The 27,087-nt window shown below is 41.6% G+C and overlaps 1 protein-coding gene across 1 annotated transcript; it reads left to right on the top strand.

The window, feature by feature from the left end:
* The first annotated feature begins 648 nt into the window (after positions 1-648).
* Positions 649-26,665, top strand: rab15 (RAB15, member RAS oncogene family). The gene is made up of 7 exons (XM_087852019.1): positions 649-1,014; positions 21,757-21,817; positions 23,221-23,281; positions 23,929-24,006; positions 24,531-24,624; positions 24,799-24,860; positions 24,980-26,665. Exons 1-7 carry the CDS (start codon positions 891-893, stop codon positions 25,139-25,141), a joined length of 642 nt encoding a protein of 213 aa, XP_087708145.1. The 5' UTR covers positions 649-890; the 3' UTR covers positions 25,142-26,665.
* The last annotated feature ends 422 nt before the right edge of the window (positions 26,666-27,087 follow it).

The following is a 27,087-nucleotide window of genomic DNA, read 5'->3' as shown; positions in this document are numbered from 1 at the left end:
ACTTTAGGCCTATAATTGTTGTTGTTGTTGTTGTTAGTATTATAGAGATGACTCTCTATCAGACATATACATTGTTATATATTAAGTGCTGAGAATTATTGCATGTGGTATGAAAGATTTCCTACGTCTGACCTTGTAGCAGTATAGCTGGAACAGTCTGTTGTAGATCCTGTCTCGGGACAGATACAGGCTGTATATCCAACCCATCTCTGTGGCCCCTAGCCCTGTAGATGCTACAAATAATAATCTACTCAAAGTAGAAGTAGCTTATATGATTGTTTGGACTTGATTGTTATTATTATTATTATTACTGCATCCCAGAAATGTGCTGCAAGACACCAATAGCACCATACCTTACTAAAGAAAAAAAAAGACAAGCTTTATGTCTTTTCCTAGCTTTAGAAACACGTTTTTAAACAACCAATTTATGTTTTGTAATTCATAAACATTTTTAGATTTTGTTTTGGCAGATTTAAACAGCTAAAGTCTGGGAAATTTTGGCCTGGTGTATTATTTGTTGTCACTATCAGAACTTTTACAGCCAAAAGCGTGTACAGAACATGTTAAGATTCAAAACTAGTAGCGCGAAAGGGCCACTTTTATGTTGGAAAAACATCACCGGAAGTGTCTTTTTATCATCGAGTCTCACCTGACAGCGGTCCACCGCGCCCAGTGGAAGCTGGAGGCTGACTGTGGAGCTGGGGCATCCTTGTTTTGTTAACCACCGACCCAACACCAGTGAGCAAAAAAAAAAGGAAAAAAAAAACCGAAGTCAAAGCCGTTTATGCTGAGCTTCTGAGCAGATATGGGATGCAGGTGGGGAGGGGTCGCTCGTCCATCGCTGAGTTAGCTGACTCCGGCTTTTATATTTCAATAATACGTGCAACACTATGGCTAAGCAGTATGATGTGCTCTTCCGACTCCTGCTTCTCGGAGATTCTGGGGTTGGGAAAACATGTTTGTTATGCAGATTCACGGACAACGAATTTCACCCATCTCACATCTCCACCATCGGTAAGACGCTGCACTGCCAGCAGGACTCGTTTGTTACCTGTTTTCTGCACTTCATGTTGATCAGCTTTCTGATTTATCCTAACCTTCTTTCATCGTTTTATGTGTGCGTGTGTCCCTTTTTTTGTGGCCAATAAATTTTTACCAATTAGATCCAGTAAGGTTGAACGGGAAAGTGCTGCGTTATTATTTAACCATAGCAGTGAATTCATACAGCAGAAATAGAAAAGCGTGATTGGATTGTTTGGAGAAGCCCTGAGAGGGGAAGAGCCAACACTTGGCAGCCATGCAGATGAGTTCACCAACTACCAGCACTTGGCACTGACTATGCAAACGAGTGCTATTCAAAAAAAAAAAAAAAAAATTCATATATATACATATATGAATGAGAAGTGGACGTTTTGCATCAGCATCCTTGTTACCGGTTGAACTGGGGCCCTGGAGTCAGCAGGTGTGCATTAATTGGCTGCAGGTGGTTTCTGATCAAAGTTCCTTCTCAACTCAATGCCTGGCACAAATTTAGTGACCCATTCTGTGAGGTCTTTAAATAAAATGTAAAATCTTGTAAAATGAGAGTTTGTCAAATGATTAAAACTGCAAACATCACTGACTAAATATCAGTTACACAATCCAGGTATGCACTAATCAGATGTTCTCTCTGTGACTGACAGGGCTGACTCTGACATCTTCAGCTCCTTCTCTGTTTGCAGAACAAACTCGTAGATTTGCCACTTCCCTGTCAATGACTATTGACTCAGCAAAGCCGAACCAGCCTTCATTCTCATAGTTAATATGGGCTGTGCGCTTCGTAGTTTGGATTCAGAGTCACGACAGGCGCATTACCGTGTTTTCCTTTGAGGTGAGGGAAATAAGGATATACAGTAAGCAGTGGGTTTTACTCACATGCTGCTGCAGAGTCTGCAGGCTGTGTTCTCTGTGTGTGTTTAGTTAATAGAGAGATCTGCAATTTGCCAGAAATGAAGAAGGGAGCATACAAACACTGCCGTGGCTGGTGGGTGAAGAAAAAGTCAGGAAATGCTCCTGCTGGTTGTGAGTGATAACTGACTCTTGTAGTGAAAAGACACACAGAACATGTTGTCCAGATAAGGTCGAGGCAGTGAATCATGAATCCGGTGCTAAGCTATGTATTTACAGGCGGATATTACTTCACAAGATCCAATATAAAAAGGGAATAAGAACACGACTGTGTCTCTATTTGTTTCTTCCTTTTTATTTTTGGACTCCTTTAGTAGTTAAATAAATGTCTTTGTATTAGTTTGAATAATGCTCCTGTAAATAATCCACACTCTATTAAGCTCAAATTCATTTAAAGGCTTGTCTTCCCTCATGTTTTTGCCAGCCAGATGTGATATATGCCCACATGCATACAGCTGCAAAGGCTGCAGTATGCTATTTTAAGTCCTAGACCTATAGCACTCCACAGGAAACTTCCACCCTGGAGAGAGTGATGCTTACAGCCTATGCAGCAAGCCTTTCTCTTGTCTCTTGTCAAGGAAAATCCCAGCTGTTTGTGTATGTTGAAAATGATGAATATATCGATCTTTTTGTGCTTTTGTTAGACCATACCCAGTGTTCACAAGCACAGCTGGATGTGGTAAGAATCTGCCGTCTGGCAGGTAGTGAAATCCAGACTCATACGGGCCAGAGGAGCTGTTGGCAGCAGGTGGTGCCTATAAGCCACACTGAGAGGTCTTTCATGAAATAATTAAAAGTTAATTCTTCTGATAAACAGGGCCCACAAACTCCAAAGGGAAAGAGAGAGCAGGAGCTCAAGAGTGACCACCATCAGTGCTTTCCTTCAGCGGTTCAATGAATCATTTCCCAACCTTCACGCTGACAGAGGGATATAAATTCTCTCCCCTGTCCCCCTCATTGGTTACTCCATTATTTATCACATCCCTTTACGGTTCACTCATTCATTTTCCCGCTCCTAATTATCCCAAAAACTGCTGCTCCCATGGCTTCTCATGTCTTCATAAAACACTATAAAAACCTGAGTCTCTCATTAAGCTGATGCTCCTGCTGTTACTCAGAATGCTACAATCACAACATGCAGACATTAACAGCTCCTAAACAGTGTGATAATAAATAGATATTTATAAGTATGTGGATACCTGAAAACATATAGATTGCTGTTGTTATACTGTAGGCATTAATCTGCTGCAAGGCATTTGAAGACAGTGGATTTTCTCCCATATAGCCACAAGAGCATAAATTAAGGTTGTCAGCTGTGACTTGTGGGAGAAGGGTTTTGGTCCAGGGCATTTTAAGTGTTTCCGCACCTGAAATCCATCAAAACTAGCTGTTTTGGTGGATTTCAACTAGCTGTTGTTGTTTAGCTGGCATTGCGTGGAGAATATTGTCATGTTGACATGTTGTTGAACTAACAGGCTTGGTTCAGACCAAAACTACAAAAACATAGCTGGGAAAACACGTCCACTGTTTCTAGAACTACATTTTCCTGTCAAAAGAGCTTGCAAAGAAAAGCGTCTGGACTTCTTTAAGTTACTTGAAGACGTTTCACCTCTCATCCGAGAAGCTTCTTCAGTTCTAAGGTCAAATGGTGGAGAGTCCCAGATATAAACCTAGTGGGAGTGTCCCCCCACAGAGGGACAAAAGGACCCCCTGATGATCCTCTAATCGCCTGAGCCAAGGTGTGAAACTGGGTGTGGGTCCCAATCAGCCAGAGTTTCGGGTGAGTTCATTGTGAAATCTGGCCCCACCTTGTCATGCAAATTCCTGAGGTCAGATGGTGAGTGGGCGTTAAGGCGTCTGGGAAGGGATCTCAAAACTGGATTATAGATGGCAGAGAGTTGGTGTCGTAAACCACCGCCTCTGTTCAAAGATGGTCGCTCACAGTGGACATAGATGGCTTCTTTCACTCCTCTTTCAAACTATCTGTCCTCTCTGTCCAAAATGTGAACAAAATGAGATCCCTTCCCAGACGCCTTAACGCCCACTCACATCCTGGGCCATCTGACCTCAGGAATTCGCATGACAAGGTGGGGCCAGGTTTCACAATGAACTCACCCGAAACTCTGGCTGATTGGGACCCACACCCAGTTTCACACCTTGGCTCAGGTGATTAGAGGATCATCAGGGGGTCCTTTTGTCCCTCTGTGGGGGGACACTCCCACTAGGTTTATATCTGGGACTCTCCACCATTTGACCTTAGAACTGAAGAAGCTTCTCGGATGAGAGGTGAAACGTCTTCAAGTAACTTAAAGAAGTCCAGACGCCTTTCTTTGCAAGCTCCTTTGACTACGATGACCTGGATGACTGAGAACCTTCACAGATATACATTTTCCTGTGTTTTTACAGCATTTTGCTGTCACGTGACCTGTAAATGCTTTTTGGCATTTGATGACAGGTCAGTCCCTGCCAATTCTACAGGAAGCAATTTTAAGTTATACATAAATATAAAGCTGTCAAATTACGATCATTTACTGTAAAGTACATGCAGACAGGTTTTCTAGCGTTAAACAGTTATTTTTACACTGAAATTAGTGTAATTTAGATCAAGTTTCCTTCTATAAAAACATCACAATACTGTGCTGTGTAAAATATTGGCTATACACTGTAATATTGTCAGCCTGTTATTTAATGTAATTTTAACGCCGATACTTTAATTACCATTGGAAGATAAATTTTGCGTGCTGTAAATCTATATATACACTCACTTGATTACAAAACCCAGTTCAACTGCTCGTTTACACAAATATCTATCTGCCAATCACAAGGAAGCAAATCAATGCATTTAGGCATGTGGACACGATCAAGACAATGGACATGAATTTGAAACAGGGCATCAGTAAGAAGAAGAAAGGTGATTTAAGGACTTTAAACATTGCATGTTTGTTGGTGCCAGATGGGCTGGTCTGAGTATTTCAGAAACTATTGAAGTGCTGTGATTTTCATGCATAGCCATCTCCAGAGTTTACAGTCAGAGAACAGAGAAGAATTGCCAGGCTGCCTTGAGCTGATAGAAAGGAAAAGGTAACTGAAATAAGCACTCAGTGCAATCAATGTACGCAGAAAAGCATCTGTGAAAACCCGTTGAGCCTCACATGGGCTACAGCAACAGAAGAGGACACCAGGTGGCACTCATGTCAGCTAAGAAACTGAGCCTACCTCTCAGTGGACTCACCAAAATTTGACAACAGAAGATTGAAAAAAGGTTGCCTGACCTGATGAGTCTTGATTTCTGCTGTAACATTTGGATTATAGTGTCAGAATTTGGCATAAGCAACATGAAAGCATAGATTGATTCTGCTTTGAATAAACAGTTCAGACTGGTGGTGGTGGTGTAGTGGTGTGGGGAAGCCCCTTAGCACCAACACAACAGCCTACCCGTGTACTGCTGCTGACCATCTCAATCCCTTTATGGCCGATTAGCCATCTTCTGTTTTTATTTCCAGCAAGACTGCATGTCACAAAGCTCAATCATCTTTCTGGAACATACCATTGAATATCCTGCACGTAGATGGCCTCCATGCTCATCGGATCTTAATCCAGTAAAGCACCTTTGGGATGTGATGGAACAGGAGATTTGATCATGATTGGACGTGCAGCTGACAAATCCGCGGGTACTATGTGATGCTATCATGTCGGTGTGGTCCAAAATCTCTAAGGAATGTTTCCAGCAACTTGTTAAGTTTGTATCATGCAGAATTAAAGCACTTCTGAAGGCAAAATACTCACGCAGTGCAGACCGTCATGTGTGACTTACAAATCTTCTGCCAGAAATCTACTTTATAACTTATGACATAGTCAGGAACCTCTTATGGCGTTACCTTCCATGTCACCTGATGTGCACCTTGTGAGAAGTGTAACTATACGTCCGGTCAATGCAACCTGCAATGACTTGAATGGCGTAGACGTTTGCAGCGTAGGATTAAAAATCCCCACAGAAGACTAAATCAAGCTTTAATCCGTGTCCACATTTGCGTCTCCTAAGTTAAGTTTGTTGTCTTTCTTGCACTGAGACAAGATCCCTTTTTTCATTAGTATTCACCGTTGCCATGTTACACTGGAAACCACTTAACACATCCACAGCAATCAAAATCTAAGCACTAGGAACAAAATAACACCACATTACTTTTAAATATGAACTTAATATTTACACTTCCTTAAATAGCCATGTCTGGCTTGGGTCCAGTTTATTTTTTAAATTTCTGTATGTTATGCACTAATTGAAGTAGTGAGTCATCTCTAATATGCTTTTAAATCATTAGACTCCACAGAAACCTGCCTTTATTATTATTTTCTATTAGATTTAACACAAGCATTTGAAGTATTCACAAAATACTGCACCTTACTTACCTTAAAAAATTCCTATATCTTTTACAATACTTTCTTCCAGCATATTTAGATTCATCACCTTCTGAAAGAGGTGTTCGATAGGCAGTTAGTGTGAGTCACTTGGTCTCTTTACCATGAAATAAAATCAGTGCTATAGTCATTAAAACTGCCACTGCATGTATGAAATGAGAAACTATGACTTAGCTTTCTAGTTTCAACTGACTAAAAATGGAAAGATAGAATATCTATTAGAATATTAAGAGTCAAACAAGGCCACGGTAATTGGAGCAAGAGTTCTGATCGCACCTGAATGAGTAATACTTCCTCTCTTGTTGAGGTATTTCATTTTATTTTCACAGATAGCTGTGTTCGGGGGCTGGCGCGTGCACACTTGTCTGACAAAGAGCAGCTGCAGAGATGATTTAGTAATGGTATTCAGTCACACTGCTGAGTTTAATCTTCCTCACTGTTACCTTGCCAGTCTTGTCACTAGCCTCATTGGACCTCCTGGCTGTCAAAACACCAATAAAATATCAGCCCTGTGCTGCTCTATATCATAGCTCAATAAGCAGCTGTCCACATTGTACTGATCACGGTGGTGTTATGGTTATACACGTAGTTCGCTGCTGCTTGATAAGCTCAGTACTCTAAAGGGTCAGAAATGGATTACAGCCAGCACAGATGGCTATCCTATTGTAGGAGGTTATCAGGGAAACAGAGGTGTTGTCATAGACTTGGCTTTTCTGCGCCTTTCCATAGCACAGATAGCGTAATCTTTTGAGTATATTATGTCAGCTGAGGTGGCTATAGTTGAGGTTGTATTTGTCAGGAAGTTTCAGATGGCTGGCGACTTTACTGCACGTTTCTCTTACTGCAGTTCCTGTCACGTCTCTAATGTGTCTTTCTTAAAAAAGACAGGAAAAAGATATAAATACACACAGTATACAGCGTTTTGTCTTGAGTCAACCCTCATTTCTACTACTATAGTCGTCTTTTAGTTTGCTAGGCTTCTTGAAGGACATTCAAAGCTCTAATTTGGATTTTGTCCTGATCACTGTCAAGATGATTCCACACTGCTTCAGTAACTTTGAGGTCCAGGCTCTGGGGAGGCCAATCCACGACTGATAGTGTTACTATCTATGTATGCTTGCATTTGAAGTATTTGGGAATATTGTGATGCTGAAAAATTGACCTATTTTTCCATATTTCCATATTTTTCCATATTTCCATATTCCATATTGACCATTTTTCCATATGGTATTACAAAATCCGGTGGTACTTTGTGTTCATAAGTTAATCAGTTTTGAAAAGATTCCCAACACCACTGGCTAAAATTCAGCCCCAAACCATGACAGAGCCTGCACTCTGTTTTACAGATGTACAACTGGAAAGATTCAATGATATTCCTCTCTGCTGACCTCCTGCATACACATCGACAATGATTTCCCTCTTTTTGAATGACTTTCAGATGCTGTTCATTTGCTGTAGATTAGTTTTTTATAGGCCTGCCACTTTTTTTTCTCCAGTTATCCAGTTCCCCAAAGATACCATTTAGAATTGCTTCTTTCCTAAATTAGGTGCACAAGAATTTTTATCTAACATTTAATCATAGAGTATAAACTTTTTGACCAATTGACCCTGAACGTTTCATACTGAGAGTCATTTTCAATGGTTACTCGGACACAAAAAGATTCACAGTGCACAGCCAAGATTGACGCACCAAAACCAGAAGAAGGTCCCCTTTTTCTATCACCATTACAACTTCCTCCTTCATCCACAATGTGGCTCGGCTGCAGACAGTTCAGCGAGAAGTGGCTCAGATCACACGGCTGAGCTGCCACCCTCAAGCACAGATTAGGTATATGGTCCATGAATTGAATATGTTTTACACAACTCTTTCACAAGTTTTTCATACATGCACTCATACACCTCAAGATCGTTAACAGATTTCATTTTAATTAAATCTTTCTAAAATAAGTTTTTTTAAGATATGTGACATTTTAGTACTGATAAAAAAAGGTTTTAAGTGGAGATTCCTTAAACTCATCAGAATTTGCCTTCAGTATTTCTATACTTATTTGTTTCCTTCTTCTTTGAAGCAGCTGACATCTATTAGTAAGGTACATTTCTGCCATCTACTTGGCTTGAGTGTAGTTAGAAGACCCTTTATTATAAAATCACTCCAAAGGTTCAGTATTAATCATCCACAGTTTTTGTTATACTGTGTTAAAGCAACATTTTTCCTGGATAACCTTCTTTTCAACCCATTAAAGCAGACTGTGTCATCCTGCAACTGTCAAATACAACAGGTGCCAAGGAATGTAAAAGCTACTTCACTAACTATAAACTAGCATAAACCCCTTTCCTATGAATAGACACATTACAAATGCTAACTTAATGACGTGTCTTTTTCTTCTCTGGTCCTCAGTCACATGTTGGCTGCATAACTTTGTATTCAGTCATAAAACACTTTGACAACCCTTTCTCTTGGACCTTTTCTAAAATTCTGTAGAATTTTTCCTCTGGCTCGGATATTTTACCCATCTTAAAAAGACATGTTCCACTGTTTTTCTCCCTTGACATCCCTCAAACCCCGTGTTTTGCTTTCACATCCTCGCTCTTGCTTTTAATCCCTAATGTGCTATTATCAGCCTTAAATTTAAAAAAAAAAGTTTTGCCACCTTTTTTCCTCTATGTGTTCCTGGTACTGAAGAATCCTAATAAGATTGTGTTTCAATACAGATTGATGACAAGTTTATTATTGCCAAAGAAGGATTGCCCCTTGTCCTTGTGTTCCCCAAAGACAACAGCTGTTGACAGCTGTTGTCTGTCCTCTGCTAGTAATGCTAGTCATGCATGTCAGATCCATCCCCCAGTGACTGGGTGTCAGTGCCAGAGCATCCATCCGTCCATCCATCTGTTAGTGAGCTTGTCACCATTACCTACAGCACGCTGACATATTTTACTGCCTAATCCGTCTTGCACAGTCAAACATAGTCATCCCAGTAATTAGTCAAGTCAATTTTGGGTGTGTAGCCATTTGTTTTTACATGGCTCTCAAATTGCTGATTGTGAAATGCTGACGTGTTCAATTAACTGCTGTCTCTCATACTGTGCACATTGTGCCTCTGAAGGGAAGAAGCAAAGCTGACAAGAAGCAATAGTTTTTTTCAAGGTGTTCCTCAAGATTAATGTTTTTTTTACAGAGCTACAAAAGCTGAGTTCAGGATTTAGTATGCAGTATTCATATCGCTAACTCAAATGTGTGCAAGTCACGGACACGATTCAGCTCTATTCTCTATCATATATTCCCTCAGGACAATAGACTTTGCCAGTTCATATAACAAAAAGCAATAACATTTTGAATAGTAACAGACTGTCAATCAAATGTACTTGTGTCTTTCCTTTTAAGGCTTTTTTAACCGATTGCAGATAGTTGCAACACATTAAAACATTTACGGCTGTAACAGCAGTTACACATGCTTTTTTTAAAAAATTCTGTCCTTGAACAGCAGTATTCAGGGCGTTCTACATTTTTTCTAATGCAGACTGAAAAATGTGGGGAAAAGAAGCTCAGAGAACAGACATGTTTATGTTGAAGGCTGTCTTTGTTTCTACGTGCTTTGCAACTACAACTAAATTTGCCTCATTTCGCACAGTTGTTATAAAGTAATCAAAAGCAATATAAAAGATAAATGTCGCCACGGTGATGCCACGCATGGGTGTTGAATTCTGCATAGCGAAGGTTCAGTGTTACCATTTGGCCGCTGACAGGTTTTTCTTAGAGCTAAAAATGACCACAGTTGTATAGAAGGCTGGGGTGCTAATGCTAGTGTAACGACGTAAAAGAATGAATATGGTTTTCTGTTGTTAAATTCCTGTTAAACTTGGGATCGCAACCATGGGTTTATTTCGAAACTTTTATTTTGAAAATCCACAGCGGAAGTCTGCTACTGGTAAACGCGCTTTCCCTAAGCTTATCCGTTAGTAGCAATGAAGCTTTTGCTGTGGTAAGTCCTTCCTCGGTCTGCCCTGACTGAGCATGAGTTTAAAACATATTTGAAAATTCTCATTGAAGTTAACATGGCAGTGCATTAACAGCATGAACTGCCCATACTGTAGCATCTGAGTAGATTTCAGTTTTATGATCTTGTTTTGCAATTAACGGGTTAGATGGTAGGAAAAATGGACACGCTGAGCTAGCGGCTAACAGCTAGAGGAGACTGTCGTGTCTAATAACTTTGAAACTTCTTTTGATAGTTTGGGCGGAATCGTGTTGCTGAAAACCCATGGTTATCCATGTTCCCATGTTATTGCAGGTATGTGTATTTTGAAACATGTATTTGGTTGAGCTGCAGGCTAATTTTGTTTAAGAAATACTGCTTGTTAAGTTTTGCCCAGTAGATGGCAGCATTGTTCCATTTACTATTGTACATGAAAGGAAATTTAGCTTTGGTCTGGAAGTTTATTTATATTTACATGACCGTGCATTTGAGTGAATTAATTTCTCTTTTGTTACCTAAACCACAATGCAGTAATGTTTTTATTTTATTTTCCGTAATAAGTTTTGTTGCCATTTTATTTTTCAATCAATATTTGTTTTTTATTTATTTTAAGAAAACAGTGTTCCACTATACGATCATTTGGTTATCAGGAGTAGCAATGAAGCTTTTGCTGTGTTTGGGCGGAATCGTGTTGCTGAAAACCCATGGTTATCCATGTTCCCATGTTATTGCAGAGACCCACAAAAAGGGGAATAAACCACGCCTGAGCTCTACCCATCTCGAGTCCAGAGAGTTTTACTCATGCAGCACCGGAGATAGAGACTGAGGGGGGTTACATTGGTGCCGTGAGCCGTCAATCAACTGTTTGGACGGTGGACTCCTCTCAGCAACGTGGGGCCAGTTTCAGCGCTGCACATTTGTGATTTATTGTGTTCTTTCTGGCACATTTTTTTTAAAGGAACAAATATAGCATTTTTGTTTTATTCTAGTCGCTGTGATGGACATCACAGAGGAGGGATCGAGTACTCCTAATGTTGTTGGTAGGGGTAGGGGGTTGTTATGTTCCCCTTTGCGTTTGCGTTATGACACTCCTGTTAGTGAGCGTGGTTTTATTAGAGGGGATAGTCAGAGGATCCCAGGGTCCCAGTCTAGTGAAGGGGTTGTTGTCCCTCCCCCTAGCCCTGTGTCACACATGTCTCAGAACAACAGTTCACCTTCTCCTAACCCAGATACTATTGCCACGGAGATTGTGAGTCAGATGGGGGATGTGATCCAGTTGGTTGGTCAGAGGGTAGCACAGAGTATCTTAACCCAGCTCAGCCCGTCTGCTAGTACCCCTTTACCTGTACCTACTGCCACATCTTTCCATGCTGTGTCGTCTACACCTGCTGTTGATGCTGCGCATGTGCAGTTTGTGTCCCACAGGAAGCTTAAGGACCCACCATGCTTCAGAGGGGATGGTTCTGATCTCATTTCTGTGAGAGAGTGGGAGGATCTGATGAGAGCCTTTATAAAGCTGGGGAGTCTGAGATCTGAGGAACAAGCTGAAGAGATCCTTGTTCATTTGAGAGGTAAGGCTAAGGATGTGGTCCAGGTTGGCATTAGAAACAGTGTCGTAGATGTCACACGTGATCCTGAGGCTATTTATGGAATCCTGAGGAGACACTTTGACTCTGCTCAGTGCTCACCTCTTCCACTGGCAGACTTCTACACCACTCTCCCAGAGAAAGGTGAAAGTGCATTTGATTACTGGCTTAGGCTGCACCGTGCTGTTGATCTTGCTGTTGAGCGCCTGAAGGAACGAGGACAGGCGTTGGGTAGCCCCAGCACTGAGGTCACCCGAATGTTCATCAAAAACTGTCCCTCTCCTGAGCTTGCCATGATCTTTAGATCAAAGACAATTGATAGATGGACGGCCCACGAGGTCCAGGAAATCCTATGTGAGTCCCACTCGGGAGGAACGTTGAATTCAAGCAGCATGACAACTGGGAGAGTTGCAATGAATGCACAGCAGATACCAGCAGCATTGCCTGCCCAGCCAACAGAGAAACACATTCAGCCACAGTCGACAGATTCAGCTACTTTGGAGCGGCTCATAGGCATGCTTGAGAAGGTTCTTCTGCAAGGATCCTTTCAGCGTGGTGTGACCACGCGGCCTAATTCCAGACGTTCCAGGATTGAGGGCCTACATGATAAACCCTGCTCCGTCTGTCATGATATGTCTCACACAGCTTTTATGCACTGCCGAGATCACAAACTCTGTTTTCTGTGCCACTCACCTGACCATGCCAGGCGTGCCTGCCCTAGATCCTCGTCGTCTTCTGTCCCTCAACGGTCGGAAAACTAGTTGATCCACATTTGAGGGAGGAAGGTGTGGATCATCTGAGTGACTCTCCCATCTGCGACAGTGATGACCTGGAATCCATGTATGAATCTCTGTGTTCTGCTTCACCACCTGGTATGACAGTTGTCTTCCAAATGACGCAAAGAATTAAGAAATCTGACAGTTTGTTTTACACAACTGTGGGAACTGTGGGTGGAGTTTCACTGACAGCCATGATCGACAGTGGCTCTATGTCGTGCTCTATTAGTGAGGCTGCTGCTACGCGGCTTTTACAGTCCTGCCCTGATCTGAAGCTTGAACCAGCTAATGACATTGTTGTTGTTGGTGCTGGGGGTCACCAGTTCCAACCAAAAGCAGTTTGTGATTTGGAAGTGACTATTTATGGTTTTAAGCTGCTTATCCCCACGCTGGTTATTCCAGGCCAAAGTGATGACATGATTATTGGCAGTAACGCTATTAAGTCGTTGATTCATGTGATGAAGAATACGGATGAGTATTGGAGGCTTCTATCTATTTCAGGTGATGTCACCAATGATGACTGTAGCCAGTTTTTATCCATGCTTTCCAATGTTGAGCGTTGGAGGGGCGGGGCGGTGCCTGATAAGATTGGCACAGTGAAGTTGAGACAGCGTGTTACGCTGGAACCTCTTCAGGAACACCTCGTGTGGGGTAAATTACCTCCCTCTTCACCTCTATCAGCAGGCTGCACTGTTATTGTTGAGCCTACACAGTCAAGATGTAGACCCAGAGACATCCTGGTTGGCCGTTCCATCTCATCACTGTGGGGTGACAAATGGGTTCCCCTCAAGCTGATTAACCCCAGCAACAAGCGTGTGACTCTGAGGAAGAACTGTAAAATTGCTGATGTCTACCCTTGTATCGCAGTTGAAGAGCTGTCTCCTCCTGAAAAGATCATGGCTAACAGCCACTCTGTTGAACAGGGTTCTGTGCCTATAAGGTCTGTTGAACAAAGGAAGGAACTCTTGCACAGACTAGGACTACAAGACTTGGACTTAGACAGTTGTGAGGTGTCTGACAGATGGAAAGATCAGCTTCTGCAGCTTGTGGAAAAGTATGAGTCTATCTTTTCTAAGGATAAAATGGACTGTGGGGAAGCTACCGATTTTGTCCACAAAATACACCTTGTGGATGAGAGGCCTTTTCGTTTGCCTTATCGCAGAGTACCGCCGAGTCAGTATGAGAAGCTGAGAACTGCTCTGAATGAGATGGAAGAAAGGGACATAATCCGGAAGTCAAACAGTGAGTACGCATCGCCGCTGGTCTTGGTGTGGAAGAAGGATGGCAGCCTGCGCATTTGCACTGATTTCAGATGGCTCAATGCAAAAACTGCCAAAGACGCGCACCCGCTGCCACACCAAGCCGACGCCCTGGCTGCTCTCAGTGGAAATGTTTTCTTTTCGACAATGGATTTGACCTCTGGATTTTACAATGTGCCTCTCTACGAGCCTCACAAGAAATACACAGCGTTCTCCTCACCCTTTGGTCTCCATGAGTACAACCGGATGCCTCAGGGCCTGTCGAACAGTCCGGCGACCTTCATGCGAATGATGATGTCGATCTTTGGTGACGAGAATTTCAGCAGCTTGCTTTGTTACTTGGACGACTTGATGGTGTTTGCGCCTGACGAGGTGACCGCCCTTCAACGTCTTGAGATGGTCTTCTCTCGGTTGAGGAGTCACAACCTTAAGCTGGCCCCTAAGAAATGCCATCTTCTTAAGAGGTCAGTTAAATTTCTTGGACATGTCATTTGTGCGGATGGTGTGAGAACTGATCCAGACAAGGTTAACACCATTACCAACATTAGGGAGGAACAGCTTATGGAGAGCGATGGTGTGACTCCCTCCCAGAAGAAGATCCGGTCCTTCTTAGGAATGATCCTTTATTACCAACATTTCATTCCTGATTGTTCTGCGAAGGCCAAGCCCCTGTTCAGGTTGCTTTCAGGACGACAGGCAATTCCCCATGGGAGGAAAGGAAGGAAGCCCAGGAAGCAACCCTCTGCCAAACCATCTCTGACACCAAGTGACTGGACATCAGCGTGTCGCACATCATTTCAAATGCTCAAGATGGAACTGGCTAATGTTGTCACCCTTGCTCATCCAAACTTTAATGAGCCTTTCATCCTTGCAGTTGATGCCTCCTTCGATGGCATCGGGGCAGTGCTCTCACAAGTTTCTCCTGGCGAGACAGTGGCTCGACCTGTTGCCTTTGCCAGCAAAACATTGTCACGGTCTCAGATGAACTACCCAGCACACAGACTAGAGTTCTTGGCGCTTAAATGGGCCGTGTGTGACAAGTTCAGCCACTGGCTAAAAGGAAGGCACTTCACGGCTTGGACAGACAATAATCCCTTGTCCTACATCTTGACAAAGCCACGTTTAGACGCTTGCGAGCAGAGATGGGTGGCGAAGCTCGCGGCGTATGATTTTGATCTAAAGTATGTGCCAGGGGTTAAAAATACGGTGGCTGATGCTTTAAGCCGTGAGCCATTTGTCGAGTCATGTATTGGTCATCGTTTGCTGAAAGAGCCTTATGTTGCTCTACTAGATGAGGTCAACGGGGTTGTGAGAGGTACTGTGCAGGATGCTTTTCGGCTGACTAACAATTGCCACATTGTTCAAGACACAGAGCCAGACTCACCAGATTCTGTTTCTGAGTGTGACCATCAGAGTGAGAGGGGTTCGATCGATGCTGATGAGGTGTCAGCTGTGCTGAGTGCGCAGTGTGACCCTGGTTTGACCAATGTCAATCCACCTTTATCACAGCTTCCTGAGGAGGACCCTGTCGTTTCTCTCCCACAAAGCCAGCTCTCAAGTCTTCAACAACAAGATCAGGCAATAAACAGAGTCCTTTTCTATGTGCGAAGAAAAAGGAAGGCTACTGGGCGAGAAGCAGCTTCAGAACCAGGTGGCGTTGGTGGGCTTCTCAGGCAGTGGAAGAAGCTTAAAGTACAGAATGGCATCCTGTACAGGGTGATAAAGCATCACCGCTTGAGCAAGAAGATTTTCCAGTTTGTTGTTCCTGATAGCCTGAAGGTTCAAGTCCTCCTCAGCCTTCATGATAATGCAGGCCATCAGGGCCAGGCACGAACACTTTCCCTCGCCCGTGAGAGGTTTTTCTGGGTCGGGATGGAGAAAGACATAACCAGCCATGTTCGACAGTGTGAGAGATGTGTGGTTGGAAAAACACCTGAACCTCATGTTTGTGCACCACTGGAAAACATCCAGACGTCAGAGCCGATGGAACTAGTGTGCATAGACTTTTGGACCGCTGAGCTCAGTGATAATAAGAAGGTGGATGTTCTGGTCGTAACTGACCATTTCTCCAAATTGGCACATGCTTTTCCCTGTCGAAACCAGTCTGCAAAACATGTAGCGCGCAGGTTGTGGGATGATTTCTTTTGTGTTTATGGCTTTCCTAGGAGGATTCATTCGGATCAGGGATCAAATTTTGAAAGCAGACTGTTGAAGGACCTCTTAGAGATGGCAGGTGTGCAGAAATCACATACTACGCCATACCATCCTATGGGCAATGGGGTCACTGAACGGTTCAACAGGACACTTGGGAATATGCTGAGGACTCTCCCTCCAACAGCCAAGGCTAGGTGGCCTCAGATGTTACGCACTCTCACGTTCTGCTACAATTGCACAGTGCATGAGACGACTGGTTTGGCCCCCTTTTATGTCATTTTTGGGCGAGTTCCACGCCTTCCTGTTGACATATTGTTCCAACATGTGCTACAAAATGATGATGTGATCAGCCACCATGAGTTTGTCTCACGGTTGCGGAAAGACCTGTTTGATGCCTCACAGATTGCCCAGAACCATGCTTTGCATGAGCAAGCGCGCCATGCCAGACTCTACAACCGTAAAGTCAAAGGCTCACCTCTGGCTGTAGGTGATAGAGTGTTGTTGGCCAATCGTGGTGAAAGGGGAAAAAGAAAGTTAGCCGACAAGTGGGATCCCACGCCTTATGATGTTGTGTCAGTTAGGTCTGGGATCAATGTGTACAGGATAAGAGAGAGCCATACAGGCAAGGAAAAAGTTGTACACAGAAACCTCCTTCTCCCTGTTGACTTCCTGGGCTTAGGTGTAGAGGGGAGCCCGGCCTCCCTTGTTGACTTGGGCAGAGGGAATCTGAATAATGGAGATGACCAAGGGTCTGTGAAGTCAACACAGATGGATCATCATGACAGGACACTGGACTGGCTACTGAAAACGCCGGAGATACAGGGTCTCGCTGATGATGAGCTGGTGGAAGTTGAAGGTTCCCTCAACGTGAGACGCCATTCTCTCTGCAATGTGGACCCCAGCAGTGGTTCTATCACAGCGGAGGACCCACCCCCTGAAGTTAACGCTGAAGTGTTTGAAAACTCCATTAGTGAGTCCCCCTTGCCTGCTCCCGTGATCAGTGATGCTGCTCTCCATCAAAGCTCTGAACCTGTTGCCGTGGCTCCTTTAGCTCTCATAGCTGATGTTGACCTAGATGTTGCTATTTGCACACAGCCTCAGAGTATTCAGGCGGGCTTGGATGGGCTAGCTACCACTAGGTATGGGAGGAGTTTTAGGCCTCCCAAGAGACTGATTTGTGAGATGGCGGCGCAGAAAGTTGAGGAAACTTCTTCTGTTTCAGAGTCAGTTTTTGCATTTCTGACTAGTATGTTTTGATTTAAGGGAATTAACTTGGTTTCATGTATCTTTTGACCTATTTTTTTGTGGTCCAGGATGTGATTTTGGGGTATTATTTTGTGTGCTCTTATATGTGATGTTAAGGAGGTGTAGATGGCATCTTCTCTAGTCTGTTGAAGGTATTGGGCTTGGTACCACCCAATGTCTTGACACTTTTATATAAAAGGATTCTGTATCGACGACGATTAATATTAGTGTATTGATTTCACCCCGAAGCACCTGCTGTTCATAGTTTATTTTGTTTCTGGCCTTTGATACTCCTTTGAACTGGCTTGGAGTTTAACAGAATTTAAGGGGGGTGTATGTAACGACGTAAAAGAATGAATATGGTTTTCTGTTGTTAAATTCCTGTTAAACTTGGGATCGCAACCATGGGTTTATTTCGAAACTTTTATTTTGAAAATCCACAGCGGAAGTCTGCTACTGGTAAACGCGCTTTCCCTAAGCTTATCCGTTAGTAGCAATGAAGCTTTTGCTGTGGTAAGTCCTTCCTCGGTCTGCCCTGACTGAGCATGAGTTTAAAACATATTTGAAAATTCTCATTGAAGTTAACATGGCAGTGCATTAACAGCATGAACTGCCCATACTGTAGCATCTGAGTAGATTTCAGTTTTATGATCTTGTTTTGCAATTAACGGGTTAGATGGTAGGAAAAATGGACACGCTGAGCTAGCGGCTAACAGCTAGAGGAGACTGTCGTGTCTAATAACTTTGAAACTTCTTTTGATAGTTTGGGCGGAATCGTGTTGCTGAAAACCCATGGTTATCCATGTTCCCATGTTATTGCAGGTATGTGTATTTTGAAACATGTATTTGGTTGAGCTGCAGGCTAATTTTGTTTAAGAAATACTGCTTGTTAAGTTTTGCCCAGTAGATGGCAGCATTGTTCCATTTACTATTGTACATGAAAGGAAATTTAGCTTTGGTCTGGAAGTTTATTTATATTTACATGACCGTGCATTTGAGTGAATTAATTTCTCTTTTGTTACCTAAACCACAATGCAGTAATGTTTTTATTTTATTTTCCGTAATAAGTTTTGTTGCCATTTTATTTTTCAATCAATATTTGTTTTTTATTTATTTTAAGAAAACAGTGTTCCACTATACGATCATTTGGTTATCAGGAGTAGCAATGAAGCTTTTGCTGTGTTTGGGCGGAATCGTGTTGCTGAAAACCCATGGTTATCCATGTTCCCATGTTATTGCAGAGACCCACAAAAAGGGGAATAAACCACGCCTGAGCTCTACCCATCTCGAGTCCAGAGAGTTTTACTCATGCAGCACCGGAGATAGAGACTGAGGGGGGTTACACTAGCAAGTTTGGTTAGCAAAGTGAACTGTATACATGCAATGAAAAGGCATAGATATGCAAAGCTGAAGTGCGAACCTTTTTGGTGGTCTGCATCAATATTAATCTGATTATTCCATTAAATGCTCAAAAAGGCACAAACACATTGGAGAGCCAACTTCGTTTAGCAGAGATGAACTGAAAGTTAAGGTGACCACACTCGTAACTCCAGTGTGCAGAGAAAAAAGTTATGAATAAAACAACTTTAAATTGTTATGAAGAGGGAAACTGTCCTTAGAGGCTCAAACAATTTTTCTACCAGGCTGTAAACACACTTTTTTCTGCTGTAAAGTTGGCCATTTAACATGAAAGTCTATCGGGATTGGCTCATTTTTGAAGCCTCAAGTGGCCATTCTAGCAACTGCAGTTTTTGTTGGGGTTTTTTGGCTTTTTCAGCTTTAGAGGTTCCTGCTTGTCCAAAGCCAGCTTGATGGAAAAACCCCTTCTTCCTGTCAATAGGATAAGTTTTGTAAAATAGCTGGCAGGATGGCTGGCTGGATGAAAAGCCCACTGAAGTTGATTTTTTTTTTAGCAGCTAAAAGAAGACAGTGTAGGCTGAAGCATGACTTGCTTTTCCCAAAATAGAACTTAGACTTTAATGATTTGTCAGTTTAGTTTTCTTGATTTTCCAGATTTGGTCAGATTCGTAGTTGTAGACATTCACTGCTAAACTGCAGAGCCCATTAGGCTTTCTGTCTATATCCGCATTTTCTGCTCAAATCGTTACAATTTGCATGAATGACTATCTGACTTGCTTAATACAATGCAGGAAGACAGCATCTTTTTTTAATGGTCTCCTCTCTTGTCTCAAGCCTCGGGCACGGCAAGCTGCTGATTGTGATGCTGACCTTTCATTAAGTCTGAAATCTCTCTGGTCAAAGGCAAAGGTTGAGTATAACTTTTAAATGAAGCCCCTTATTGTCAAGCCAGTTCACTCTAGCCTCCAGCAACATTCACTGGACTCCTTCTTAGCCTAAGTATAATCTGAAAACAAGTTCGGCCAGCTGTAGTAGATATGCCAGCTTTTCCTTATGTCAGTGTCTTAGAAAATGAACCTCATAATAAAAAACACAAGCAGGACGTTTTCCATTTTTGTGAATCGATTGGACCCGGTAGCTCTTTCTGTGCGCGTGATGCTGGCTGTGGCACAGGGGTGTTGAGTATCAGGTTAATTGGGATGAACAGTTAATTGATTTCCCAGGGATTAGTGCGGTCTATAGAAGCCTGTGGGTGTGCTTTGTATTGACCTAACTGCATTAGTCTGCATTATAGATAGAGAAAGGAGATGAGGAAAACAATGACTGTAGTTGAATGTAAAATCTGATTGCTTTGTTTAGGAATTTTACTGTATCTTATCCAAACGTTAAAGACTTACTATAGCAGTTGTTTGTTATTATTGATATTCAGGGGTTTTGGGGGTATTGCCATGCAAAACAGGACTCAGTTTACTGCAGTTTCTCTGAGATCCCGGCTTCAGGCTCTTCTTCTACAGTCTTATTATATATACACTACTGTCAAAAAGTCCTCATTTCCCCACATTTCTTTATATGTTTTTTTTCTAAGGAGCCAGAATTTCTTATAATTTTAAGGCTATATTGAACAAGAGTTTTCCAGAGTTTCTGAAGTTCTTTCAATGTTTTTCTTTGGTGATTTGTTGCTTTGTCATTCATTTGAAGTCCACTCCTTGCACCTCACTGTTACAAAGTCTTTTTTAATTTGTTAAGCCACTTAAGACTTACATATGAGTCTTTGGAGCATTAAAAAGGACACCTAACTCAAGGGAACCAGTGTTGTGTATACAAATAACAGCCAACTAAGCGAAGAACCAATTTTAAATTGTGTCTTTTTGCATTTTGGTCTTAGAAGCCTTTAACAAAAACTTAGCATTTTAAGCATTTCTTTCATTAATGCAAGGAAAATTTGTATGAAATAGTGTTTTTGCAAAAAGAATGTGATTCACAAAGAACTATTAGTGAAAAACCTGGCATATGTCAGCATGGTAAGATGTGGAAAGCAGCAAAAGCTTCATTTTTTGTCCTGACAATGATTCCAAACATTTTATAAAACAAACCTAGTAAAAGCATGCATGCGCGGTAAATAAAAAATGCGACGGTGCACAAATATCAGTCATGGATTGGCCTCCCCAGAGCCCAGACCTCAATATTATTGAAGCAGTGTGGGATCATCTTGACAGAGAACAGAACAAAAGGCAACATCCAAAGTAGAGCTTTAAAGTTTTGAATCTGCTTAAAGAAATTACAAGAAAGCTTGTCTGAGGCTTGAATAATTAAAATTGTCATACCAAATATTGACTGTCAAACTAAACAGACTTGTGCAAAACCTAGTTTTTGCTTTATATACTGTATTTCCATGTATGTTTGTCCATGTTTCCATAAAATGCTGCACATTTACAAGCAAAGTATAAATGCCTAAAAACTAAAAACTCTCATATATGTTCAAAAATGGACAGTCCTCATGATAGAAAATAAACTTGCCCCTGTCTGACTTTCTGTAAATAATATCACACTCAGCTGTCTAAAATAGATCAGAGATCGCTGAAGCATGAGTGACTGCTTAGTTAACCCCTTCACAGCTCTCTTTTCTTTCTTCCCATCCCTCCTGTTTGCTGTTATGTTGTGCTCAGTTATCATATAGCTCTTTTTTTCTTGTTCCACCTCCCCAACCCCTCCCCCACGCAGTCAATACAAAGGACTGAACTAAACGAGCACTGTGCTCACCGGATCATTAGCTCGACCTTCTCTCAGGCTGATTATACAGGGATGATGTGCCTCTCTTTGTGTTAATGTTTCCTATGATGTTGCAAAGCTGGACCAGATAGTGGTAAACGTCCATCTGTCGGAGAAGCTTGGTTAATTAATGTTGGTCGCTTATCGAAAGGAGAGTGTGTACAATTCTGACAACAGTCAGAGCATTTAGGCTGTCTCTGGGAGAAATATCAAATAAAGCTACTTTGTGAATGTGATGCTGTGTTTCCTCATCGTATCTTCTCCCTTGCAGGGGTCGACTTTAAAATGAAGACACTACTAATAGATGGTATCAAAGTCCGCATACAGATATGGTAAGAAACTGGAAAGAGACAAAATCTTATTATAAGGTGTTGTATGTTGTTTGAAGGGTTAGCCATAGACTGCATGTGAAAAATAAAAAAAGTATTATGTAAACTATAATGCCAGCTACTGATATGTGGGCTACTGTTCTGAAACCTCATGTCAGGCATGAAGGCCGCCACCATCTCGGGGGTTTATTTGAGCACAAAGGGACCGTATTTGGATTGAAGGGTGGAGATAACAAGCTTGGTTAGCAAGGTGTATTCATAAATTGCATAATTGCTAATTAGTGATAAAATAAAGTAAAATCAGCATAGTGGTTAACACGGTTGGCCTACACAAGTTCCCTTGTTTGCAGTTAGCAGGAGAGACAAATCCTGATAGGGTTGTCTTGGGAACGTCATCTGTGTTTCTTAAAATTAAACAGGAAAAGCTGAAAGAAACTTTAGTGCACAATAAGCCGTGCTATTTGTCAGATAATTATATCAAAGGTGACCCAAAAGGCACAACCGCAGATGAAAGAGTGATTTCAAAACACAGATATTTCTCGATTTGAAGACATAGTATGACCAAGATTTACAAAATATTTTTTTTAATACAGTGTCCCAGATCAAAAATGAATGATTGAGTCCAAAAACTCAGCAGGAAGTTGTTTTCAGAGGTCAACACAGAAAATTATTTTCCCAGAGATTTCTATAGGATAGAATTTCTTTTTCTAACCTCAGCTAACTCCATCTGGCGGCCTTCAGATAGCATCCAGGTTTAAAGCCCACCTGCATTGACTTCACCTAGAAGATAGCACGTACATTTTAGTCACCCATCTTTCATGCATATTAAATCCTTGATCCAGTTGAAAGAATGATGGTGTAAATTTGCTCTGAGCAAAAAAGCATTTTTGTAGCACCAAACCTGGCGTTTGTGCCCTGTCATAACTCACAACTAGAGTGATGACATTTTCCCAAACGTAACCACTGATGCGTTACACTGACGTTGTAGAATTAAGTAGAAATCGAAATGCATGAGGGAATTTTCTTTTTATGCAAAAAATTGTCAAAATGCAGTTAAATCAGGGTTTTTTTTAGAAAAGACTTTCATGAATTTAACCAGATCACAGATCAACTGCTGTTCTTTTTGCATTTTATCTAGAGAGCCTATAACCCACATTTCACATACATCTGTCTACCTGAAGTCTTAACTTTGACATTGCAAAAGCTGCACAAGAGTCACTAAAAGAAGCTCTGCTGACCACAGTTTGCCTTTTTTGTTATTGTCTGAAAAGCTGAAAAGGTATTTTAGATGTCTGGTCGAGAAATTTGTCCTCTTTAGCATCAACACTCCTAATTACCTGCCTCCTGCACTCCATGTCATTGTATTATAATCACAAAATGAATATTCATATATGTTTGTTTTGCAGGGACACTGCGGGCCAGGAAAGGTACCAGACCATCACTAAGCAGTACTACAGACGAGCACAGGTAGCTGACCTTAAGTCTTCTTTAGTTACTCTGCCATAAATTGATGCAATATTATTTCTGCACACACACACAGTACAAATTTAAGTCTAATCTGTTTTAAATTCAGTTTGTTCCAGCTACAAGAATAACCCTTGCCTAATCCTTACAGCTGCTTATGTTACTTCTCTTAAAGGGATCATAGTGGAGCTGCTACCCTGAGGTTTTCACAACAAAAGGATTTTTATCTGAGACTAGTGGTGTCGTAAATGTTCTTCCTTTCCTCAAAGGAGTGTGTAGCCCTTTCGCAGCAGCATGAAATTTGTTTTGGGCTGCTAAAGAGGTTAAACTGGCTGAAACCTAATTGTCTATTTACCAGAAACTGGTAATGAAATTGAAAGGAAAGTTTCTTTATCCTGTTTTGTGCTCTAAAACAGTTGAGTGGATTTCTCTTCCAGACTGTGGCTCACAACACAGAACACACTGCCAGTAGAGGCAGCCAGTTTTCCAAGTGCTAGTCTGATTTGTTTATGGGAATCATAGGAACGTGTTATGAAATGCTCCAAAAAGGGTTCAAGCAACTGAGAACATTTTGTAAACATGGATCTCAAAGGTGCTTGAAAAATATGCATCATGTTGTTGTTTTAAAATCTTTGACCATCTCTTTTCAGGGGATCTTCCTGGTATATGACATCACGAGTGAGCGATCGTTCCAGCACATCATGAAGTGGGCCAGCGACGTGGACGAGGTGAGTCAGTGTGATTTGGGATTTAAGAACTCAATAAATCAGGCACATTTTTCAAATGTACCGAGTGTGCAGAGGCTCCAGCTTGACGAAGAACATATGGCTGGCATGGTGTGATAGAAACCAAACACACTGACCTGACAGCTATTCTGCGTTTACGGTGTTTCGTCTTCGTTTGTCATAAATATCGGAAAGAACGCGGTTTTTCCACATGCGCTCACTTTTTCTTCATAAAGCTCTCTCGTCTTCCGCTCCCCTTTATCATTTCCCAGGTGATCTTATGCTATTAATTTAGTCATTATGAATGTAATTTCCTCTATGGGTCTCTCCAAATATATCACCTATTGATGCTGGCACGCTTCCCACTTGCTTTTAATCTAGGTCTCATTTCCTTTACACTGTCGTGCTCTCTGCATTCTCCTGGCATTTGAAACAGCTCTCTGCTGTCTTATCGCTTTCATTTTGTTTTCTGCTCTTCTCCCTTGTCTGTAAACATCTCTTCGTTTCCACATCACAAACCCCTGCAGTACGCTCCTGACAAGGTCCAGAAGATCCTTGTAGGGAACAAGTCAGATGAAGTGGACAAGAGGCAGGTGGCCACTGAGCAAGGCATCAAGGTGGGTCACTCTGGCATCGATGGCTATGTGTACCTAGCAGAACTTGAGTTCGATTTTGTGGCTCTGCTTTGCTGTTTAGATACCTGGGATTATTCGGGAGAGAGGGACTAAAGAAGCATAACGTGCTCAGTTTTTTTCCATTTGCTCCCATTTTCACCGTAATCTGTCTTCCAGCTAGCCAAGGCTTATGGAATGGATTTCTTTGAGACAAGTGCCTTCACCAATCATAATATAACAGAGGTGAGGTTACACGGGGAGACACTTCTCTCAAGGCCGTGCACAGAAATACATGTACCTGTAATTGCATCACGGGGGGAAATTTCTTGGTGTCTCATCATGTCTATGTGTCTCTTCCAAAGACTTTTACACGACTGGCTGAGCAGGTGCTGGCAGCCAACAAAAAGGACCTGGATCTACTCCGGATGTCCGTTAACGACGAGCTCAATCTCACTGCTCTGGAGGAAGAGGAGGGACTCTGTGACAGTGCTGCTGGCGACCAACGCAAAGGCTGCTGGTGTTAGAGGAAAACCTTGAATCCTGACTGAACATATGTCACACATGCCACACACTTTGCACACTCCTGGAAAAATGTGTTTCCTTTTTCTTTCTTTTTTCCTCACCTGAGGATGAGGCTCACGTGTCTGTAATTTTGATATCAGCTATGTTTAATCTTAGTATTTTAATTTAGTTTGGTGGGGCAGGGCCAAAAGTGCTAACAAGTCACTTGAGAGCAGTTTTAAGGGTCAAGCAAGACATATTTTGCTGAACAAAGGCTGTTTGCCTCCTTGTAACTGAATGTTCACCATTTTCTGAACAGTTTAGCATGTCTTTGTAACCAAATGTGATCTCTATCCACTGCAAATTTGGCAATGGACACAAAACTTCTATAAGGGGTGAAAATGAAAACCTGATAATGTTTTCTTTATAAGTTACACAGATGTAGAGTACAGAGGAACTGGTTGAAATCCCCTTTTTTACCTTTAAATGCTTTAGATCCAGTACAAGATATTACCACAAGAGGGTGCTATATGCATTGCAAAAACAGCACTCGAGATGTCCAGCGGTCATTACATCCCTGTTTTTCCTCTTCTTCCGTTCGTTTTTGGTTTTATTTGCACTTGCAGTGGCTTCCTTCAACGGAGCGAAATGATTCTGAATATATGCATCCACTTTATTGCATTTTGTTTGCATTGTTTTCATACATATCATGACTACAGAGGAAGTGTTGCAGCTTGTAATATTATCTAAGTGGTCTGATTTACCAGTCTATGGCGAGGGAAACATTGAAAGCAAAATAATATAGTTTCCCTGTAGCAAACAGAAGGTATTTTTATTATTTTATAGAGTTTGTTTATAGAAGAAACTATAGTACAGGTGGATCGCTGACTGCTTATTGCATTGTACATACCACGTTTTTAAAAGCAATGTAGATTGATAGACTCATGAGCAAGCGTACGTCATGAACTTCACTGTAGAAGGCTGTATAAAAAGTCCACATGGGTATTCTTGATGGTCTAAAATATTCTCTTTGTGAAGATAATAATGTATCGATCATTTTGTTCTTTTAATAGCTGTTTTGTACAGAGTTCAGTGGAGATGCCTTTTCTTTTGTTTGCTCACAGATTTAACAAAGGACGAATGAGGGTTCTGCATGCGTTTCACACTCCTTTCCTTTCTTTTCATTGTAACTTCAATGAAGTTAATATTCACCTAACCATAATATAAGTGAAGCATTTGACCAGAGTTGCCTGTTTGGAGAGTAGACACAGAAAGATGAACTTTGGCTACATTTTTTGCAACTTAGTATTACTAAATGCTACTCAAAACAATTGTTAACGTGTGCAACATGTGAAGCGGCGGTATGTTGTAGCAAATTATGTTCTGGACTACACTCTAGATACACAACTTATCTGTGTTGTTTTCAGGAACTTTATTTTTCTCTTTCTTTCAGACTACTTTAATTGCATTTGTGTAACTATATTACATGCAACATGTTAACCTTGAAGAAATGATGTCTGATGTTTATGAGTAAATACTTGCAGTTATATGACACTGTGCTCAGATGTCTTCTTGGTAATCACTAAATATGATTTGGAGATGCACTACATTGTACTATGCTAAATGTTCGGGTACTAAAGACTAGATTTTAATGGCAAAAACATAAAACCTTTGCTCATTTAACCCCTTTTTAATAATTATTATCAGAATCCCTGAAATGACACGTTTCCTGTTTTTTGTCTTTTAATGGCCATTATTACTCTTACCAGATGATGGTATTGCAGTGTGTCTAGTAACATAGAATTGCTGTATTGTGATATAATTATCAATGTGTGGGCAATGGTATCATATCATATGCTGAACTGCTCTCACTTTAGACAGAAAATGAGTTTAAATCTGAAATACAGTTTATTGTGTTCGAAATTTCTTTATCAAACCAAACCACTGTCTTTCCCTCTAGTTGGCCAGA

This window comes from Neolamprologus brichardi, chromosome 15 (assembly GCF_056152115.1).
Source record: "Neolamprologus brichardi isolate AB-2024 chromosome 15, ASM5615211v1, whole genome shotgun sequence".
Classification (NCBI taxonomy): domain Eukaryota; kingdom Metazoa; phylum Chordata; class Actinopteri; order Cichliformes; family Cichlidae; genus Neolamprologus; species Neolamprologus brichardi.
The sequence above is the reverse complement of the archived record's forward strand: the minus strand, read 5'-3'. Positions and strand labels throughout refer to the sequence as shown.